At 39.3% G+C, this 21,124-nt stretch overlaps 2 protein-coding genes and 1 long non-coding RNA gene across 3 annotated transcripts in view; 2 read left to right on the forward strand and 1 right to left on the reverse strand.

Annotated features, from left to right (window-relative positions):
- Nucleotides 1–21,124, reverse strand: part of LOC138973308 (arylsulfatase B-like) — a 443,818-nt gene that overhangs the window by 328,501 nt on the left and 94,193 nt on the right. The gene's annotated exons all lie outside the window — the stretch shown is intronic.
- On the forward strand, nt 4,802–9,026 carry LOC138973304 (uncharacterized). The gene is made up of 4 exons (XR_011457958.1): nt 4,802–4,946; nt 5,357–5,446; nt 6,578–6,674; nt 8,203–9,026. It is a non-coding gene; the product is annotated as an uncharacterized lncRNA (long non-coding RNA).
- Nucleotides 12,072–21,124, forward strand: part of LOC138973314 (uncharacterized) — a 20,109-nt gene continuing 11,056 nt past the window's right edge. The window contains exons 1-4 of the mRNA XM_070346034.1: nt 12,072–12,674; nt 15,973–16,335; nt 16,704–16,784; nt 18,319–18,480. Coding sequence (XP_070202135.1) covers nt 12,599–12,674; nt 15,973–16,335; nt 16,704–16,784; nt 18,319–18,480 — 682 coding nt within the window. The 5' untranslated portion in view covers nt 12,072–12,598. The remainder of the gene's footprint in view (nt 12,675–15,972; nt 16,336–16,703; nt 16,785–18,318; nt 18,481–21,124) is intronic.

Below are 21,124 nucleotides of genomic sequence, written 5' to 3' on the forward strand. Positions count from 1 at the left end.
CAGCAATATATAAGATAAACCAGATGCACTGATATAGTGAACTATCATCAAGATCGACACATTTTGTCGAGCGTTTTTCGATAGAAAGTCTTGTTTTGTTTAGTTGTTTTCCTTCTGCAACACAATGGTTTATGATCGGTCAATCATAACGAGTGAAGGCTATCTTTTCTATAAGTTGTATCCTTCAGGCAATCGCGCTTGAATAGTTGTACAGTCATACTGTAAATAATATTAAACATTGAATGCTGTTGCAATATCGATGAAAAAGTGCAAAGACCATTTTTTTCATCTGCTTATTGATTATTTGTTTTTAATGATGAATGCTCAATCGGTTGAAGTTGTTTCCATTTGGTTATATGCACACCCACGCATTATGAAAATTTGTCACACGTACGTATATGTCGTTTTTCTGTTGCATTAGTTCATTTTGTCAAGTTTTGACTAAATGTTTTAACATAGACGTGGAGTCGAGACGAGGGTAGTGGAGTATCTCTGTGTGTGTGTGTGTGTGTGTGTGTGTGTGTGTGTGTGTGTGTGTGTGTGTGTGTGTGGGTGTGGGTGTGGGTGTGTGTGTGTAGAGCGATTCAGAGTAAACTACTGGACCGATCTTTATATTTTACATGAGAGTTCTTGGGTACGATATCCCCAGATATTTTTTTTCATTTTTTCGATAAATGTCTTTGATGACGTCATATCCGGCTTTTTGTAAAAGTTGAGGCGGCACTGTCACACCCTCATTTTTTAATAAAAATGATTGACATTTTGGCAAAGCAATCTTCGACGAAGGCCGGACTTTGGTATTGCATTTCAGCTTGGAGGCTTACAAATTAATGAATGATTTTGGTCATTAAAAATCAATAATTGTCATTAAAATTATTTTTTTATAAAACGATCCAAAATTACGTTCATCTTATTCTTCATCGTTTTCTGATTCCAAAAACATATAAATATGTCATATTCAAATTAAAAATAAGCTCTGAAAAATAAAAATATAAAAATTATGATTAAAATTAAATTTCCCAAATCGATTTAAAAACAATTTCATCTTATTCCTTGTCGGTTCCTGATTCCAAAAAAACATATAGATATGATATGTTTGGATTAAAAACACGCTCAGAAAGTTAAAACGAAGAGAGGTACAGAAAAGCGTGCTATGCAGCACAGCCGCGCAACCACTACCGCGCTAAACAGGCTCGTCAATTTCACTGCCTTTTGTACGAGCGGCGGACTACGGTCATTGTGAAAAAATGCAGTGCGTTCAGTTTCATTCTGTGAGCTCCACAGCTTGACTAAATGTAGTAATTTCGCCTTACGCGACTTGTTTTTTTTAATAAGTTAGGAGAATAAACGGCCTTTCCAGTCACATAATTGGTTTTACGATAAACGGCCTCATCAGAAAGATCTGCCCTCAAACGCATCTGTATAGTTTGTTATGATGAGTAGTGTATAATATTTGCCATCTTTTGTCTTGTACCATCAGCTACCAGACTCTCAATAACTATGTATTTATGGGCCTGGTTCTGTCACGGTTTTGTATGAACGAAATTCGCAAATCAGAAATGTGGTGGTATTTTTAATTTGTAATTAAATTCAGACCACAAATGTATATTTTACACCCATGCTATCAAACAGGGATCACGATTGATTATACGCGTGATGTTCTTTTTACAGCGGCATAATATGTACGTAGTTTAACTATAAATCTGTTTGTGGTAGTAGCCAGTAATGATGTGATATTTGTATTATCAAACCATTAAAGAATTAACATATCATGCAGCTACATAGTTAAAAGCTGTTGTTATGCGAATATTTTATGCACCCGAAAATGAATGTATAATTATGCCGTTCTGATACCAATGTTTTTGACGGTTTTTGTTACAGCAGTAGGACGTACTTCATGCAAGGTGAACTTCAGTTCATGTGTATTATATACAATTATAATAAATTCATACGTTTTATTTTTTTTTCTAGCTTGCTCTTTGATGTTGTTTCATCATGCAGGGTTGTTTTTCTCGTATGAAAAGAGTGCCGTTAGCTTGCTTTTACCGCGCTTCGTGGGTCGTGAACGACCCAGAGCCTTAAAAAATCATCTTTATCTCTGAAACTATTTGGATGTTTTAATTGAGACTTCATGTAATCTCTAATCACCATACGACCTTTCTATTGCCCAACTTTGGACAGATTATCTTTGTAAACAAACAAAGAAAGGATGACGTCATTTGAACTACACAGTCCGGATGATGTGGGTCGTGGACGACCCATATGGATTTACGTAAGGAATTTTACGTTGTTTATCCTTATTCGGATGGCGTGGGTCGTGTACGACCCATACTCTGCAAAGAGGCAGCAAACCGTTTATCCCTTGTAACTCTCTCTTGGCGGGTCTTCCCTCTTCTTCTATCTCTCGTCTCCAACGCATTCAAAATAGCTCTGCCCGTCTTGTCTTACGAAAGAAAAAGGGAGATCATATCACCCCCCTCCTAAATCAGCTCCACTGGTTGCCCGTTCTTGCCCGTATCACATACAAAATCAACACTCTCACCTACAAATGCCTCCATGGTCTCGCCCCTGCCTATCTCTCCGACTCTCTCTCTCTCTCTCTCTCTCTCTCTCTCTCTCTCTCTCTCTCTCTCTCTCTCTCTCTCTCTCTCTCTCTCTCTCTCTCTCTCTCTCTCTCTCTCTCTCTATGTCCCTTCACGAGCACTCAGATCATCTGCCGACTCCCTCAAGCTCAACATCCCCCACACCAAACTCAAAACAGCAGGTCAACGCTCATTTTCTTTCCAATCTCCTAGCCAATGGAACACACTGCATCTCCCCCTCCGTCAACAACAGTCCCTCGAATCATTCAAATCTGCACTCATAATCCATGCATTCTACACTGCCCACCCCATCCCACACTGAATAACTGTACATATTTTAATGGTTGATGGTGTGTGTGTGTTGGTGACTTTAAGTCTCCGTGTGTGTGAATGAGTGTATGTGCGCCTTGAGTCGCCTGTTGGTGAGATATGTGCGCGTTATAAATATTCGTATTATTATTATTATTATCATTATTATTCGGATGGCGTGGTTCGTGTACGACCTATACTCTTTAAGTTGAGTCCTTCTTTGAAAAGTATCGGTCGTACACGACCCACATCATCCGGACTGTGCAGTCCAACGCGTGATCCGGTGAAGGTTAAACTAAATCTCCAGCACGACCTGGGTTTATTGTGTATGTAGGTAATGATTATAATTTTTTTTAAACTTAGATGTCTGCATAGATTAAACTCTGCAAAACTTTCATAATGCTGTACACAATTTACTATTCAATTTTCTAAGAAATAATTATGGTGTCGAATAAGTCTGGTGATATTATTACGTTAATGTCATTGGTATTTACGTCATTAATTCGAATACATTTTACCTTCTGTTACTAAATGCATGATGCTGATTAGATTTTATGCATGTGATTTAATGTTCAAAACATTTAAGTAAGAATTTGATCTTCAGATATTATTAGTTAGTACGGATTTGTTGTTAGTCTAATTTCTATTCTTCTGCTAAGTCTGTTATTTTTGATCACATAAAACTTTACATGTTGAAAACATTCACCTGTATATCTGTTTGTATTTTCGATTTGGAAGATGGATTTGAATGTGTGTGTGTGTGTGTGTGTGTGTGTGTGTGTGTTTGTTTGTGTGTATGTGTGTGTGTGTGTTTGTGTGTGTATGTTTGTTTGTGTGTGTGTGTGTGTGTGCCCTTCCGTGTGTGTGTGTGTGTGTGTGTGTGTGTGTGTGTGTGTGTGTGTGTGTTTCGCTCATTCTAGTCTATTACAATCTTATTGTTACTTTAATCAGCTGCCTGTGAAGAAAAGGAAACAACAACAACAAGCTCAACAAGGCTTTGCATTACCATAACAAAATACATACATTTAAAAAACGACACAACACGTTGCACACAAACACAAACTCCGTTGCAACAACAAATCCAAACTCACTATTAAATGAAAGGCGCTGTGACATACTCTACTTTGAATAGAAGATTAACGAGCAAATCGAACAACAGTTTCTAATAGAAATCTTATATAAAGCACCTCTGGATATATCTACAAGCGGCTTTCATGATCGTGGCATATGCGCTTTTCCGACCGTCACCCTTTCAAAAGTTTTCTTGGCATTGCTTCCTGAGACGCAATTTAAATCACATGGGACTTATGTGATATACAAATAGTTTAAATCCACACACAGCGTAACTAAACTCTGCAAAACAAATGTTGGTACATTGCTTAAACCCAAACCAAACAGATCACGCCCGTGCCATTTTATTCCAACTTTTTATATTACCTTGGCTGTCTGGCAAACGTTTGGTATCAACGATTGCTTTGACAGGATTCACGTGACAGCCGCTCAAATTAAGGTATCCCTAAAATCGACCTGACAAAAACGTAGTGTACCATTTCAAAAAATCGACGAAAACTCAAAATAGGCACTGCTCGGCAACTTTGACAAACGTGAAGCAAGTCCAATTATAATGATCTATGCAGAAGAGGTTACTTTATATGGCTATGTTATGTGAAGCTTGAGTTGCAGTGTTTCTACTGATGTAGATGTTGATCGCATGTACGGTCGAACACGAGAGCTTTTTGCGTCCATTTTGAGGAATACTGCTAAAACATCGCTGTTTAGCAGAAATGACCCGGTAGATCAATTGCCCTGACATCCAATGTCAAAATGCAAGAGGTATTTCAATTAAATGTCAGAAAAGAATGGATAAGATAGGGGCATGCATTTGCTATTTGGAGTTCACAAAAGGTCGCAATCCTTGTTTTGCTGAGTTTATATTTTGACATTATAAGAACGTATTTTTAGATACCTATAGCTAGACATACACCAATCCTGATACCCAGTCAGCCACGGTGTTCCTCTCTGATTCGCAACCCTACGAACGAAGGAGATAAGAAGGTAAGTTTATTCTTCCAAAGTTCTAATAGTTACTTCTTTGAAAAAAGAGAGAACTAACTCCTTTGAAATAGAAAGAAAGAACGAAAGAAAGATTGAAAGAAAGAAATGAAACATGAAACAAAAGAAATAAAAAATAAACAAAAGAAAAAAAGAAAAGCAACAACAACAAAACAAAACAAAAGAAAGATTGATAGATGTATGAGTGATTATCTAAGGAGAAAGAGAAATTAATTCATACATGCATGAATTATAAGTTTAAAAACAAAGTTTATACATAATCATACACACATTAGCAGGTCCAAACGTTTACATAATACACTTCTCGACATCTTTTTGTAAACATAACATATTATTCTGCGCAATTTGCTTAAGCGTTTTATAATGTGATAACAACTAAACTTACCTTGCAGTTTTTCAGAAGACTGTTTTTAGAACGTGATTCCAGTCGTCCAGATCAAGATACACCGCTGCCATCATGTCGGATGACGGAGGCTGTATCAGTACGTAGAAAATTCAATATTCTTGTTTTATGATAAAGGATGATGATTATAGTATTTCATATAGTCCTGTGACATGGACATTCGGGGTGCTTCCTCACTGGGGAAAGCGAGCTGCCATACAGTATACCGCGCTACCCATTTTTTTAGTCGTTTTCCTGCATACGTGTATTCATGTTTCCTAGCCCAGAGACGTTCGCTGTGAACTTGGGTTCTTTATCGTGCGCATGCGTGCATACAGAGGTGTTTGGCCACCGAGGAGAGTCTGCATAAAGTTGACTCAGGAAATAAATCCCTCGACGAACGTGGGGATCGAACCCACGCCGACAACGACAACTGGTTTTGAAGCCAGCGCCGCTACCAATTGAGCTATTTCCCTGCAAAGAATACAGAATGCAAAAAGTTTCACTGCGAAACTTTCTTAACAAAAAGTTGCCCACCGCAGCAAAACAGTTAATACAGAAAGTCTACACAATGAGTAGTACCAAATGAAAGCGAGTGTGAATCTCTGCAATTTGCTATTATGACACAGAAGTCAAGTTGGCAGACTGTTCGTTTCAACAAGTCACTGTGTATGCTGTTCAGTTCCATCCAAACACAATCTACGATGAGATAGATAGAACGTGTTTGGCTTTAATGTAATTCAACTTGTAATGATTTGGAATTTGATATCAAAATTTGGTATCAAAATAAACACACCCGCTCAATGCAGGACGTGGCCTTAATGGATACTTTTAATCTGGATCGGATTAAAACTATTCTGCTCACATTCACTTAGCCATGCTTGTATGTTACAATTTCAGATACCAAACTCGTACAAGCTAGGATATGATATATATATATATATATATATGTAATTGAAACTGGTTGTTTTCTGTGTGTGTGTGTGTGTGTGTGTGTGTGTGTGTGTGTGTGTGTGTGTGTGTGTGTGTGTGTGTGTGTGTGTGTGTGTGAGTTTGTGTGTGTGTGTGTGGCTGTGTGTGTGTGTGTGTGTATGTGTGTGTGTGTGTATGCGTGTGTGTGTCTGTGTCTGTCTGTCTGTGCCTGTGTCTGTGTGTGTGTGTTTACATTGTGCATCAAACATGCCACGCAACAACCGTGTTTTGTTATGTTTGGGGATTTGTGTTTGTCCAGGCTGCACTAATTGCACTGATTGTTGCCAGAAGGCTTCAAGCGTGTACCACTCAAGTAGTAACGATCAGGACAAAAGAGGTGCCGATCCCTCTAAAAGGTTAGTTCTGGTGTCAGATTTTGTTCATCTGCATGTCAAGCAGATCGCAAAAGTACAAGGAAAGCTGATAATGTGAATACATTAATTGCAGCTGTGCTAGACAAATTAGATTGATCGACGTGATTTTGTAAATTAAAAACAATGCAAAAACATTGTCACATACAGTACTCCTTACGTGCTTTGTTAATTGCGACGTTGCAGCGAAAAAAACTTGAACACATATTGTTTTTTATGACATTGACGAAGGCCGTTGATGACTTGTATGTAACCGATATTTGTTTTTCAACAGCCTTCGACATATATGCTTTAGGAATAACGAACTCATGTTACATGATTAAATCTGTATGAACGCAAACTGAGGAACGTTCTAAGACTTCCTTGTGGTGAGGTAATTATCATTAACTGTTATACAGAACGCAAACAGAAACTTTTTCATCCCGATTAAACATCCAACACAACGTGTCATCTTATCAAAATGTGTAGTTGTGTTTCCTGTATAGTTCTTGAAAACATAATGTTGCTTCTTTAATATTTGTTTGCACTTTAACAATAACGGTTATATTGTATTACATGAATTATAACTCCAGATCAAGCAAGCAAGAACCACACTAGCACAAAGTCAACAATGAAAACAATACAAACTATTAACAAACAAACAAACAAACAAACAAACCATACAACCAAGCAACCCACCAAGCAACCCACCGCCTAACCAACCCACCCACCAACCAACCCACCAACCAACCAACCAACCCACCAACCAACCAACCAACCAACCCACCCACCAACCAACCCACCAACCAACCCACCAACCAACCCACCAACCAACCAACCCACCAACCAACCCACCAACCAACCAACCAACCCACCAACCAACCCACCCACCAACCAACCCACCAACCAACCCACCCACCAACCAACCAACCAACCCACCAACCAACCCACCAACCAACCCACCAACCAACCCACCCACCAACCAACCCACCCACCAACCAACCCACCAACCAACCAACCCACCAACCAACCAACCCACCAACCAACCCACCAACCAACCAACCAACCAACCCACCAACCAACCCACCCACCAACCAACCCACCAACCAACCCACCCACCAACCAACCCACCCACCAACCAACCCACCAACCAACCAACCCACCAACCAACCAACCCACCAACCAACCAACCAACCAACCAACCCACCAACCAACCAACCAACCCACCAACCCACCGCCTAACCAACCAACCCACCAACCAACCCACCAACCCACCAACCAACCAACCAACCAAACAAGCAAGCAAGTAAGCAAGCAAGCAAGTAAGCAAGCAAACAAACAAACACACAAACAAACAAACAAACAAACAAACAAACAAACAAACAAACAAACAAACAAACAAACAAACAAACACATCGTACACAGTTTCAAGTACCAAGTAAAACTGAATCTGTGGCCAACAAATGTTTTGTTTGAAAGGTTAAAAACCTCACTTGACTCCCTATATTTAGATTATACTGTACTCTGTGTACAGGCAGAAATGTTGCATCCTGCAGCTCCATCTGCCACAGATCAAGCAGAATGCCACCAGCCATCGGTAGTCAGTGTCAACAGGGAAGTAGCCTGGAAGATGCAAGTCTGCTTCTGTGGGAGGATCACATAATCTGCCAATCTGCCCTGCTTGGTGTAGAATTTTTTTTCGATATGCCTTTTACAAGTTAGCAAAAGTTCATCTATCTTTTTTTGCTGATTTGGGCACATAGTTTTCTTTTTTATATGCAACCACATGCAACTGCAGCTTTTCTGGAAACAAAAACACACAAACACACACTCCAGCACTTTCTCTTTTTCAAGCCTACTGAGAATCAAGTAAAAAAAACGCAACTAGGACACTGTCTGCCTTGTATACATGTATCTTAACTTCCAAATGTAAAAGTTATCAAACAAACTAATTTTATACAAGAACGAATATTTTTGAATTCTATGAACTTCTTGTCACACTTAGGGAATAACACTATTGCAACCCCCCTTATTCAGATACATAAAATTTGCTCTGAACTTCCAAGAAATGGTTGTTGCTATAAAGAAGAGTTCGTGAAGCTAGGTTCTTGATATTTATTCTCGAATAATATTATTGTGGGTAACTTTTTTCAAAATTAAGGCACCAGATAATAATTATGGCAACACAAACTCAATTTTGCGTGCAGGGTAATTGGGACATATTTGTTGAAGTGTGACTCCACAATTTACTGATAAACATAGGTTGTTATTATCAAATCAAAGTTCATCATGGTGACTCTGAACAAGTTATATGTTATTCAGATTACAGATATTAAATGTCAAATAATCCCCACATAATTAGGTCTTTTGGCCTATTCTTTCTGTGTGTGTGAGAGAGAGAGAGAGAGAGAGAGAGAGAGAGAGTGTGTGTGTATGTGTGTGTGTGTGTGTGTGTGTGTGTGTGTGGGTGGGTGTGTGTGTGTGTTTGATAGTACATGAGTGTATGTGTGTGTGTGTGTGCGTGCGCGTGTGCGCGCGCGCGCGCGCGTGTGTGTGTGTGTGTGTGTGTGTGTGTGTGTGTGTGTGTGTGTGTGTTTGATAGTACATTATTTAAAACAACGTAAACCCATCATGTAACACTCATGATGTTGTACTAAAAAACTACAACAACCGACAGCACAACATAGCTCTTGCTTGGCTAGAGGAATAAAGACCCTGCTGGAAGAAAAACATGAAGTCTAGTACACACATAGACAGAAACACAAATATGCGAACGCCCGCACGAAGTTGCTTCAGCAAAAACAGAAAGCAATATTATACCTTCCTTGCGCAGACTGTCAGTCTGTTCGGGAAAAGTGTCATTATCACAGAGAAAACAACAACATCAACAACGACAACACCAAAAGCACTTTGATAACAACACCCCCCCCCCCCCCGCCCCATACCATCACCACCATCATGCAAAGGTGACGTGCGACCCATTCCGTGGTGGAGGGTCACATATATATAGATTAACGGACACTATCAAATAATAAGGCTTCCGTGCCACAAGTTCAGATACGCTGAAGCTTGAATCTTTATTCTCTGGTTAAACATAATTCATGACTATAAATCATATGACAATAGGTCATTATATCGGCTCTTGGAAGCGGGAGAACTTGTAAATGCACAAACCCGACACAGACGAAATTGTTCATGTGCTGAAACTCCCACGTTCACTCATGATTTTGCACGAATGAATGTTTACGTGTATGCTTGACCCCGCCATTCAGGCAGCCATACGCCGATTTCGGGTGAAGCATGGTGGTTATTTTTGTGTTTCTATATCCCACCGAACTCTGACATGGATAACAAAGTATTTTCCGTGCGCACTTGGTCTTGTGCTTGCGTGCATGCACGAAATTCAACCAGCAACTATGACTTGAGAGGAGAAGTGGGTGCGAATCTAAGAGATGATTTTTTTGTTTAAGACAATTCCCGTAATATCGTAATGTTATTTGCAAAAGCACAGCAACTGTGAGCAATTAGGTAAATTCAAGGAAGCAAATGCTAAAAAAACAACTCTCAGCTCATTCATTTAGTTTATTATATGATTCCAGAAATTCTGCTCAGTGTTCATGCACTTGCTGAAGGTGTTGTTCAATGTTGACATTCTAAGTTCGATCAGTCACGAAACTATTCAAAGTTGGCAGCAGAACATGAATACAGTTGGCAGTGAATGCGTCACTTCGGTTGGTTTAGTCTGTTCTTTGTATGCTGTGGCAAATAAACATATCAAGCTTATTGAATCAATGTTTGTGCCTACCAATGCAGTCATACTTACATAAGTGTTAAAAATATGTCTATTGAATGTACACATTAACTTCCTTGACAGGAAAGGAACTTCAGCTGTTCTGGTGTTTAACAATCTGCTCTGTTATGAAACGCTGCCAATACAACGTAAAGAAGAAAGGCGTTGAAATGAGAATGAATGAATAGCGTGTACCGCGTACAATTATATAGGTTGCATACATGTGTTTACATTCACACAAACTCTTTTAGATACTATTATACGGACACATTAATTCTAATTCAAATAGTCATACTTTGACATTTCTGAGCTTGTTTGTTTTAATCCGAATATAACATGTTTATATGTTTTTGGAATCAGAAAATGATGAAGAATAAGAGGGAATTTGTATTTGAATAGATATCTAAAACAACAATCTTAATTACAATTTTCAGATTTTTAAGCCGCCAAACTGAAATGCAACACCTTCTTCTTCTTCTGCGTTCGATGAATGCAACACCAAAGTCTGTCCTTTGTCGACAATTGCTTGACAAACATTTCAATCAATTTGGTCAAAACATGGCAGTGCCACCTCAACTTTCGCTACAAGCCGGATATGACGTAATCATAGACATAAAAACAGGAACAAATAGTCTGGGGATATCATCTGGAAGAATGTTTCTGTAAAGTTTCATGAAAATCGGCCCAGTAGTTTCCTCGGAATCGATCCACACACACACACACACACACACACACACACACACACACACACACACACACACACACACATTGATACACACACAAACACACGCACACACACACGCACACACGCACGCACGCACGCACGCACATACACACACACACACAAACACACATAAACACACATAAACACACAGCACGACCCTCGTCTCGATTCCCCGTCTATGTTAAAACATGTAGTCAAAACTTATATCGATTTGTTAAATCAAAAGGAAAAGGAGACAGAGTTCGAGACAGTGTTGTGAAATATCACAAGAGCGCCTTGTACAATAGACACAACTCTAACCCAACAACATGAACACATCAAAGACTATAATCAGACATATATATACAAATAGCTGCCAAAAGGCAAAACGACACTTTTAATAGGTTCCTGTGAATTCCTGCGGCAAACTGGGCAACGGCAAAACGGAAAGTGAATTAAGTATCTGGAGATGACGGAGGCTTATCCTTGTTTTTCATCTGTGTACTGTTGTGCTTCATTTGATCGAGAGTGCGTGCTACTTCACTGCTTGTTCATGTAGTGATCGAGCAATGTAATATTCTAATGATCAAGAAATGAACCGATTGAATATCTGTAAAACAAAAAGTAAGTAAATAAATACAATGCATGTACATTTTCAAAAGATCTATTCAGCAGATTGTGTGTGAAATGCGCCTACACAAACACACACACACACACACACGCGCGCGCGCGCGCATACACGCACGCACACACACGCACACCCACATACACACACACACACACACACACACACACATACAAAGACACACTCAATCGCGCAAGTACGCACACACGCACATTCGCACGCACGCACGCGCGCACGCACGAACAACAGTCAAACAGTTGAATAATTAAGCTGGCAAATGCACCACGCGAGCAGTTGCCTTCTACCATCCCTCTCCACCCAACCCCCACTCCCTTAACAAAAAGCTAACCCATCTTCGCGGATTCATTTCCGCCTGATGAATATTGACTCATTCAGATCACTCTCTTCAACTTTGTCACGTCTTACTGACACACACGCAGTTACTCGGACATCACGATGTCTATCAACATTCACAAACCGACCGTGGATTATCTATGTCAACGTTACTACTTACTGTCTCAAAAGGTATCACCCACACACACAGTAAGAACGACATTACTACTTTATGGCGCGAAACGGTCAGACCTATGACACGGAAGTATGGCTGGACTGCTCTCAGGGTTTCCCAGAATCTGATTGGCACACGAAGGCAACACATATATTCTTTTTTTATGATAAATACCGGGAAATAAATAAAACAACACTTTTGATTGACCTGGTGATCTGCGTGAGATCATTCAAGATTGCTCAAACGAAAGGCTATCAGACCGTGAGAGGAAGTGGTCAGAGTTGGTTCTGTTACAGTCAGGAAGATGGGGTATACGACCAAGATGTTGTGTCTTCAGGCGTTAGTGGTTCTTTGCATCTTGTCTTCGGTCAATGGAAACTGTAAGTTATTGACTAAATCATTGCTTTGGTAACGTTTTTGTTTGTTTCTGTCTTTTCGTTTGTGCATGACATTCATTCTGCTGCATGCTGTTTCTGCTTCTGTTTCTGCTGATATGTTATTTGGTTTTCTTGTTGAAAATAGTGTGTGTGGTTTTGTGTCTACCTTGCTGAAAACTTCTGGAACGGATTGAGCTATGAGCTTATCTAAGAGAGAGAGAGAGAGAGAGAGAGAGAGAGAGAGAGAGAGAGAGAGAGAGAGAGAGAGAGAGAGAGAGAGAGAGAGAGAGAGAGAGAGAGAGAGAGAGAGAGAGAGAGAGAGAGAGAGAGGGGGAGGGAGAGAGGCCCTGAGAGTATATTTACTTCCTTGGTTTTGCACGCTTGGGAAGTTGTTGGCAAAGTATTGGTTGGGTATTACAAGGTAACACATTGAGAGGGAGATGGGGTGGGGGTTAGGATTGGTTAGCTCGTCAGTTATTGGCTACATGCATGGACAAAGTAATTGATGATGATGATATTGGTTATAATGATGATGATGATGATGATGATGATGATGATGATGATGATGATGATGATGATGATAATCATGGTATTGCTGCTGATGATGGTGATGATGATGATGATGATGATGATGATGATGATGATGATGATGATGATGATGATGATGATGATCGTGATGATCATGATCATAATGATCATGGTACTGATCATGATTATGATCATGATGATGATTAAATGTACTGCACAATGATCCCCCCATGCCAATTCCAACATTATCTGAAATATTTCCCTAAGATGTACAAATTAAGCACCACATAACATTTTATAAACAGGTTGATATCCCAAATATCTGCTATATTTGCAAAGATAGACTTAGAAAATGTTAAAGGCACAGTAAGCCTCCCGTAAACCATCACAGATACTGTCAGGCTTTTACACACAGTACAAACACACTTTCATTTTAACACTCACCGCTTGAGAACATCCTAGGTGCCCTTCGTAAAGAGCGAGCAATTTTCAAGAATTTATTTTTGCGTGGTTTATCTTACCCCTGAGCCATCGTGAACCCGTGTGATCCAGTTTCCCCTTTTCACAATGCAGTCGTCAGTTTGTAATTTGAATGCGGCTCGCTGTGAGCTTATCTGCAATAGCACGTTATTATGTACCTCTGACTATGCACGAAACAAACAGATGAGGTTCACAAGAACTCTAGCGATGGCTTTTGACTGTTCAGGGGAACTGGCGATAGGCATAAACCGTCGTCTGCTACGAGAACCACGACCTTGCGTGACCCTGCTTCCGGGCTTTTCTTTTATCAAACTTTCAAAACTTCGAATTGTACTGATCTTGTCTTGATGAAAAAATAATTCTTTTATGATTTAAGAATGTTTGTGTAACAAGCTGTCAATTTATTATTTAGATTTTAAAAGTTAGGTCTAGCGCCAAAACGCACCACGGTCCGATTGTGATGGAGACAATCCGAAAAATTAATTCTTTGAAAATTGCTCGCTCTTTTCGTAGGGCACCTAGGATGTTCCCGTTCGGTGAGCGTTCAAATGGAAGGGTGTGTGTACTGTGTGTAAAAAGCCTGACAGTATCTGTGATGGTTTACGGGAGGCTTACTGTGCCTTTAACTCTAAATACTTGAATTTGAGATGGTTATACCTCCTAGTAGAACCTACCATTTTGATTATACAAACGTGTTTTTTCAATAAAAGTCCCATCTGTAAACACAAGATTTTTGGCATTATCGTCGTGCTGTTTATGAGAAACTACACAATGTATGCAATCTTGTGTTTGTTATTTAACTTGTCAAACGTCATGACTGTGTCTAGGTCACAAAGTTTTCCGTACTTAAATTCACAATTATTCAAAATCCTCAAAATCAAATGTTGAAGACATGCAAAATAATGTGTTAATGTAACACAGTCCAAAACAGCTCTTAAAAAACAATTTATTAACAACTTGTTTGTTCTTGTTTTGTGCCGATGTATACGACGCATTTGGGATTGACATAGTGTTTGTGTTTCGTTTTTTTTTCCAGACTTGGGTCTTTGACAATCAAATACAAAATAGTTCGATTGAATTTGTTATTTTGTCCGTTTTTCAGGTTGGATTTGAAATCCTTTTTTCATAGTGTATACCTCAAATGTAATGACCGGAACTAAACGTGTATTTGTCAATATTTACCCTACCTATAGACATATACACGCTAGAAATTCTGTTTGTGTAAGCTTTGTTGGAACATACATTAGTAGCGCTGTTAAAAGGGGTCATATACCTTTTGGATTGCAAACCTTTTGGCATTTTGTCAAATGCGTATCAAATTTATGTTGTTACCATTGCGTGTCATGCACTTGTCGTCAGTATTGATATGTCTTTCTGTTCTTCCATCATTTCAAATTTCACTTAATACACATGTATTTGTTACATGGAGTGTTCATGATGGAAAAAAATGGAGGTTCAATGGGTGTTCAGCGATACATATTTCCCCGTATAAATAATCATGTAAACTATTTGATAATTTTCAAAGGTTTTACATGGGATATCAGAGCCCGTCGACGCGTATGCATGTCTAACATGTATAATCTGTTTGCTTTTTCTGCGAAGTGTTTGTTTCCTACTTGCTTGTTTGCTTGTTGGTTTGTGTATTGCTTGTTTGTTTGTTTATTTGTGTGTGTGTTTGTTTGTTTGTTTATTTGTTTGCTTGTTTGTTTGCTTGTTTGCTTGTTTGCTTAATTGTTTGTTTGCGTGTTTGTTTCTTGTTTGTTTGCTTAATTGTTTGTTTGCTTGTTTGTTTGCTTGTTTGCTTGTTTGCTTGTTTATTTGTGTGTGTGTTTGTTTGTTTGTTTATTTGTGTGTTTGTTTGTTTGCTTGTTTGCTTTAATTGTTTGTTTGTGTATTTGCTTTTTGTGTTCTGTGTTTTTGTTTGTTTGTTCTAAGTAATGTTGCTGTTGTTGTTTGCTTGTTTCATTGCTTTTTGATGTTCACGTTTTTCTAGTATGATTCAGTAAATAACAAATATATCAATCAATAAATTAAAACATAAGACAAAAAAACCAAAAAAGTCCATGCTGTCGATTTGATTTTTTTCGTATCTCATTCAAAGTTAAAGAACTCACCAGATTTGTAGTGGTGCTCATGAAAGTGTATTTAAACAAAAGTTTGCTGCTGTCATAGATTATATAGTATGTAGAATTGAATATAAAAAAAAACATCGACTTTTGTTCTGTGTTCACATTCCGAACTCATTTCATGTTACATAGTTTTCTCACTTCCCTTTTCATCATTCTCTCTACAGGCGCGACATTTTCTTTTCCAACCATTGACCCTTCTCCTAGCTACACAGCAGCAAAGGATAAACAGCTGCACCTACCGTTTGTACTCAACACGGACAGATGCGGACCTATAATAAAGGAACACAAAATCATCGTCAGCCAACAAGATAAGCAGAAAAACATCTCCAAGGACATCTGCATACTGATTGCACATCCAAATGGGACGTGCTACCATTCGTACAGCCCAGATTGCAAATGTGAGGGAGCAAAGGGACATTATTCCATGAACAGGATAATGACCACAAGTGATGAGACTGTCTGGAGATGGAAATTAGTCACTGAGGGTGTTGAGCAGGGAATTAGGCAACTAGAATTCTTCGTACGAGGTGAGTGTATATGCGCGTGTGCGTGTGTGTATTAGGAGGAAGTGAATTTGTGTAAGTGTGTGTGTGTGTGTGTGTGTGTGTGTGTGTGTGTGTGTGTGTGTGTGTGTGTGTGTGTGTGTGTGTGTGTGTGTGTGTGAATGTGTGTGTGTGTGTGTGTGTGTGTGTGCGTACGTGCGTGCGTGTGTGCGGGCTAAATTCAGGAAGGCCTCAGGAAGTTATTCTCAGAGTCACAGTCTCTGCTAGTCGTCTTACATACAGATTGGTAATTATTGTGTATTATCTCTTCAGCCGTTAATGCTATTCGAGACTGTACAGAAAGGTAAAGAAAAGTGTAAGTGCTCAGAGTTATTAAGCTTGGTTGGTTTCAGATTCGCCATCGACCAAGCGCCCCCCGACGACTTTCAAGACCAGCGACACAACTGTGGGGCCTAAAACAAGGAGAACTCCAGGTGAGCATGTTTGCTTTTTAATTGAGAGAGAGAGAGAGAGAGAGAGAGAGAGAGAGAGAGAGAGATAGAGAGAGCGAGAGAGCGAGATAGAGAGAGAGATAGATAGATAGAGAGAGAGATAAATAGATAGAGAGAGAGAGATAGAGAGAGAGAGAGAGATAGATAGATAGAGAGCGAGAGAGAGAGCGGAGAGAGAGAGAGAGAGATAGAGAGAGATAGAAAGAGATAGAGAGAGATAGAGAGAGAGATAGAAAGAGAGAGAGAGCGGAGAGAGATAGAGATAGAGAGAGAGAGAGAGTGTGTGAGTGTGTGTATGTGTGTGTGTGTGTGTGTGTGCGCGCGTGTGTGAGTGAGTGTATGTGTGTGTGTGTGTGTGTGTGTGTGTGTGTGTGTGTGTATGTGTGTAAGTGCGTGTGTGTGTGTGTGTGTGTGTGTGTGTGTGTGTGTGTGTGTGTGTGTGTGTGTGTGTGTGTGTGTGTGTGTGTGTGAATGCATGATTGTTGTTTGGCTTCCCCTTAAAGCATGGTTCTAGAGTTCTATTACCGTATTGTTTGCCTTCTGTATGTTGTTTCAATGACCGCACCTGTTTTACTCGCGTTTCCTCTTCTTTGTTTCATGTAATATTGTTTGCAACATTTACTGCAAAGAAAACAATCATTTGCGTCATTAATTCTAACAGTACACCAGGATCTTCCATATTTTTATTTTTCATTACTACAGACATCGTGTCCATTATCTAAATAATCAAGTGTGTGGACGTAAAGAATATTCGTGACAAACAACACGGTGCAGATACTTTGAAGGTCCTCCCCCTGGAAAATATGTGTAGTATTGTTTAAAAGAACATCATTTGAATAAACAAAAGTGTGAGAAGATATTAGCTCTTTGGAACCTTCTTCATTTCAATGTGACACAGCTTTAAAAAATAGTTTCAAACACGGAAATTGCCATGTTTATTGAAAAAGGAAAGATGATTGAATCGGCCCCGAATAGTCAAATTGGTTGACGTGGCATGAAAAACCAACAACCAGCCATCCTTTTTTTTATTTTTATTATTTTTTTTTATTTGTCCACGTCACCTGTTTCAGACACCCCTCGCTTTACTTTCTTTATTTTTTATTTTTTTATTTTTATTTTTTAAATTTTTTTATTTTTATAAATTTATCAATTGTGTGTGGTTTTCTACAATGGACAAAATCTTGCATCTTTAATGTTGGTTATTGCCTTACATATGTCTGTGTTTGGGTTGACTTAAGTGTTGTTTGTGGCGGTGTCATAATGGAGTTGGTTTTTTTTGTTTGTTTTTTTGTGAACAACGCCTTTATTTTCAAATTTTGCAATTATGAAAAAAGTGCATAGTGTAAAGGGTATTATGAAACACGAAGTTTCATTTCATTTTCAAACATGAATGTTAAATTTACGGGAGTACCATATCTAAATTTGCTAATGCACATTTTAGCAATAAGAACTAAATGGTTAATGATATACAACCAGCCATCCTATTGTACCGAATAACCATCTGGATCATCCTCAGGCACTGGCACCGAAGCAAAATATACCACGACCAATACAACAACTGGCCACAGCACTGGCGAAAGAGTCGCCGGTAGTCCGCTTGTCATCGGCATCGTTATCGCTGTCGTCGTTCTTGTGGTCATCATCGCTATCGTCGCTACGGTGCTGGCTGTCAGGCGACGTAAGTACTAGTGCGTGTTGCCCGTGCAGTTTTGTTGTTGTGGAGACAACCCTGACGATTTATTCACCGTTGTTGAGACATGCGCAAGGTGATTTTGCTTTGCTTCCAGCGGGATAAGTGACGATGAAGTTAACGCTGCTTTGCATTGCTCAGCATGATGTTGATACATGCATTGTCAATGTTTTAACTTGACTGAAAACAGTTCTATATTCACTACCTCGGATCTGCCTAGGGTTTTGCGTGGTATCAGATTAGTCTTCCATTTTGTCACATACCAACATTCAACGGCCTGGTTGTTTTTGTGCCGAGTTGGAATCGTCTGTGAATCAATTTCTTAACAGTCACCGTAGTGTAACTCATCTAGCAATTACTTGTCAGAATGTTGGAATTAATTTCGGTATGTGTCCAAGTGGAGGAATGGAATGGCCTCTTCCCACGGATCTGCCTGGCCAGATCTGAGACAATACAGCCCTGAAAGTCAAACAAATGGTGTACTAGCCTTTGGCTAGTGATTCTGAATATTTACTAGCCAGAGAGCAAACTAGCCGAACCAACAATTTGTTTCAGCATTTGGCGAGTAGATGAACATTTGTACTTGCCAGTTACATGTTTCTACTCGACACTTTCAGGCCTGCAATGAGCTATACATTGTGATAACGAGAAGGAATGTGCCTTTAAAATAAAGTTGGTGTGCCTTGTTATGCATGACTTAGAGTACTAATCGAATATACTTTTGAAGAATGTTTGAGCCTGTGGTTGGGAATGTCCTGTGTACTAGGAATGAATCAGAGGCATCGAGCTTTTAATACAGCTGATGCTACTCATTGATATGCGTTTCGACAATAACACTGCTACTTTACAGTATAAGCCTTGAAACATTGACTACTAATGATGGTAAACATATTTTGATGTATATCTACGTATCGTGCATTTGTTTGCTTTGCTTTAATTTATTTCCTTTATCTCACTAACACTTACTGTGTGTTTTTGAATACGTGTTTTTTTTGCCTACCAGTCTGTCTCACTGTGAAGTTTGTGTGTGGTGGTTTATTGGATTACAAAAAGGGATTTTTGTTAACACCGGGCTGTACCCGTTCTGTAAATCTGACATTGCATTAAGATGATTGGTTATTCCTTTTGATTTAGTGGTGTGTTTTCTTGAATGTGAACACTATTTTCCTTGAACTGAATGGTGGTAATTGTATGTGTAATTCAGATGTTACAGCTTTGTGTTCAATTTTAAAATTGAGAAAAACTACCACATACAAAACACTGCACACATGAGGATGCCTTTAAAGCAAAATGGAACTATTTTCAGCACTGCAGATACAATGTCTTAAAGGCACAGTAAGCCTCCCGTAAACCATCACAGATACTGTCAGGCTTTTACACACAGTACAAACACCCTTTCATTTAAACACTCACCGCTTGAGAACATCCTAGGTGCTCTCCGTAAAGAGCGAGCAATTTTCAAAGAATTTATTTTTGCGTGGTTTAGCTTACCCCTGAGCCATCGTGAACCCGTGTGATCCAGTTTCCCTTTTTCACAATGCTGTCGTCAGTTTGTAATTTGAATGCGACTCGCTTTGAGCTTATCTGCAATAGCACGTTATTATGTACCTCTGACTATGCACGAAACAAACGGCTGTGGTTCACAAGAACTCTCGCGATGGCTTTTGACTGTTCAGAGGAATTGGTGATAGGCATAAACCGTCGTCTGCTACGAGAACCACGACCTTGCATGACCCTGCTTCCGGGCGTTTCTTTTTTCAAACTTTCAAAACTTCGAATTGTACTGATCTTGTCTTGATGAAAAAAATATCTTTTATGATTTAAGAATGTTTGTGTAACAAGCTGTCAATTTATTATTTACATTTTAAAAGTTAGGTCTAGCGCCAAAACGCACCACGGTCCGATTGTGATGGAGACAATCCGCAAAATTAATTCTTTGAAAATTGCTCGCTCTTTACGTAGGGCACCTAGGATGTTCCCGTTTGGTGAGCGTTCAAATGGAAGGGTGTTTGTACTGTGTGTAAAAGCCTGACAGTATCGGTGATGGTTTACGGGAGGCGCACTGTGCCTTCAATAAGGGCACGTGTCGTCTCATTGGAGAGGACATCCAGGGTTGTTTTATTTGCTTTTGTGTGTAAAATCCTGTTGTTGCTGTTGTCGTCGTTGTTGTTGTTGTTGTGATTCTTCTTCTCATTTGCATAACACATTACTCAGTTAGCAACAGATTGACCTGTACAACGTTGTTTTTCCTTGCTCCAATTTATTTTGAGTGAGTGTTTTTTGTTTTATTTCATGAACAGTGAATGTCATGGCAGCATTGTGGTATTGCTACATGAACTAATTTATTTTGGATGCTTTCATGCATGACTTTTCAATCCTTTTTGGCATGACTTATTTTTCTTTGCCACTTTGGTGTATTAGTGATGAAATATAAGATATAGAGTATCAAGGATATCGTTTAGTGTCCCTAATCGGCGATACACCAAGAGATATATGAACTCGCCACACAACTTGGCGTTGTTTCCGCGAATATTTCCGGTCTTTCTCATAGTGAATTGGAAAGGTTCCACAAGTTTTTTTGTTCTGTCATAACCGACTATCTGCACTCTTTGCATACTTGTTTTCTTAAAAT

Source organism: Littorina saxatilis, linkage group LG8 (genome assembly GCF_037325665.1).
Source record: "Littorina saxatilis isolate snail1 linkage group LG8, US_GU_Lsax_2.0, whole genome shotgun sequence".
Classification (NCBI taxonomy): domain Eukaryota; kingdom Metazoa; phylum Mollusca; class Gastropoda; order Littorinimorpha; family Littorinidae; genus Littorina; species Littorina saxatilis.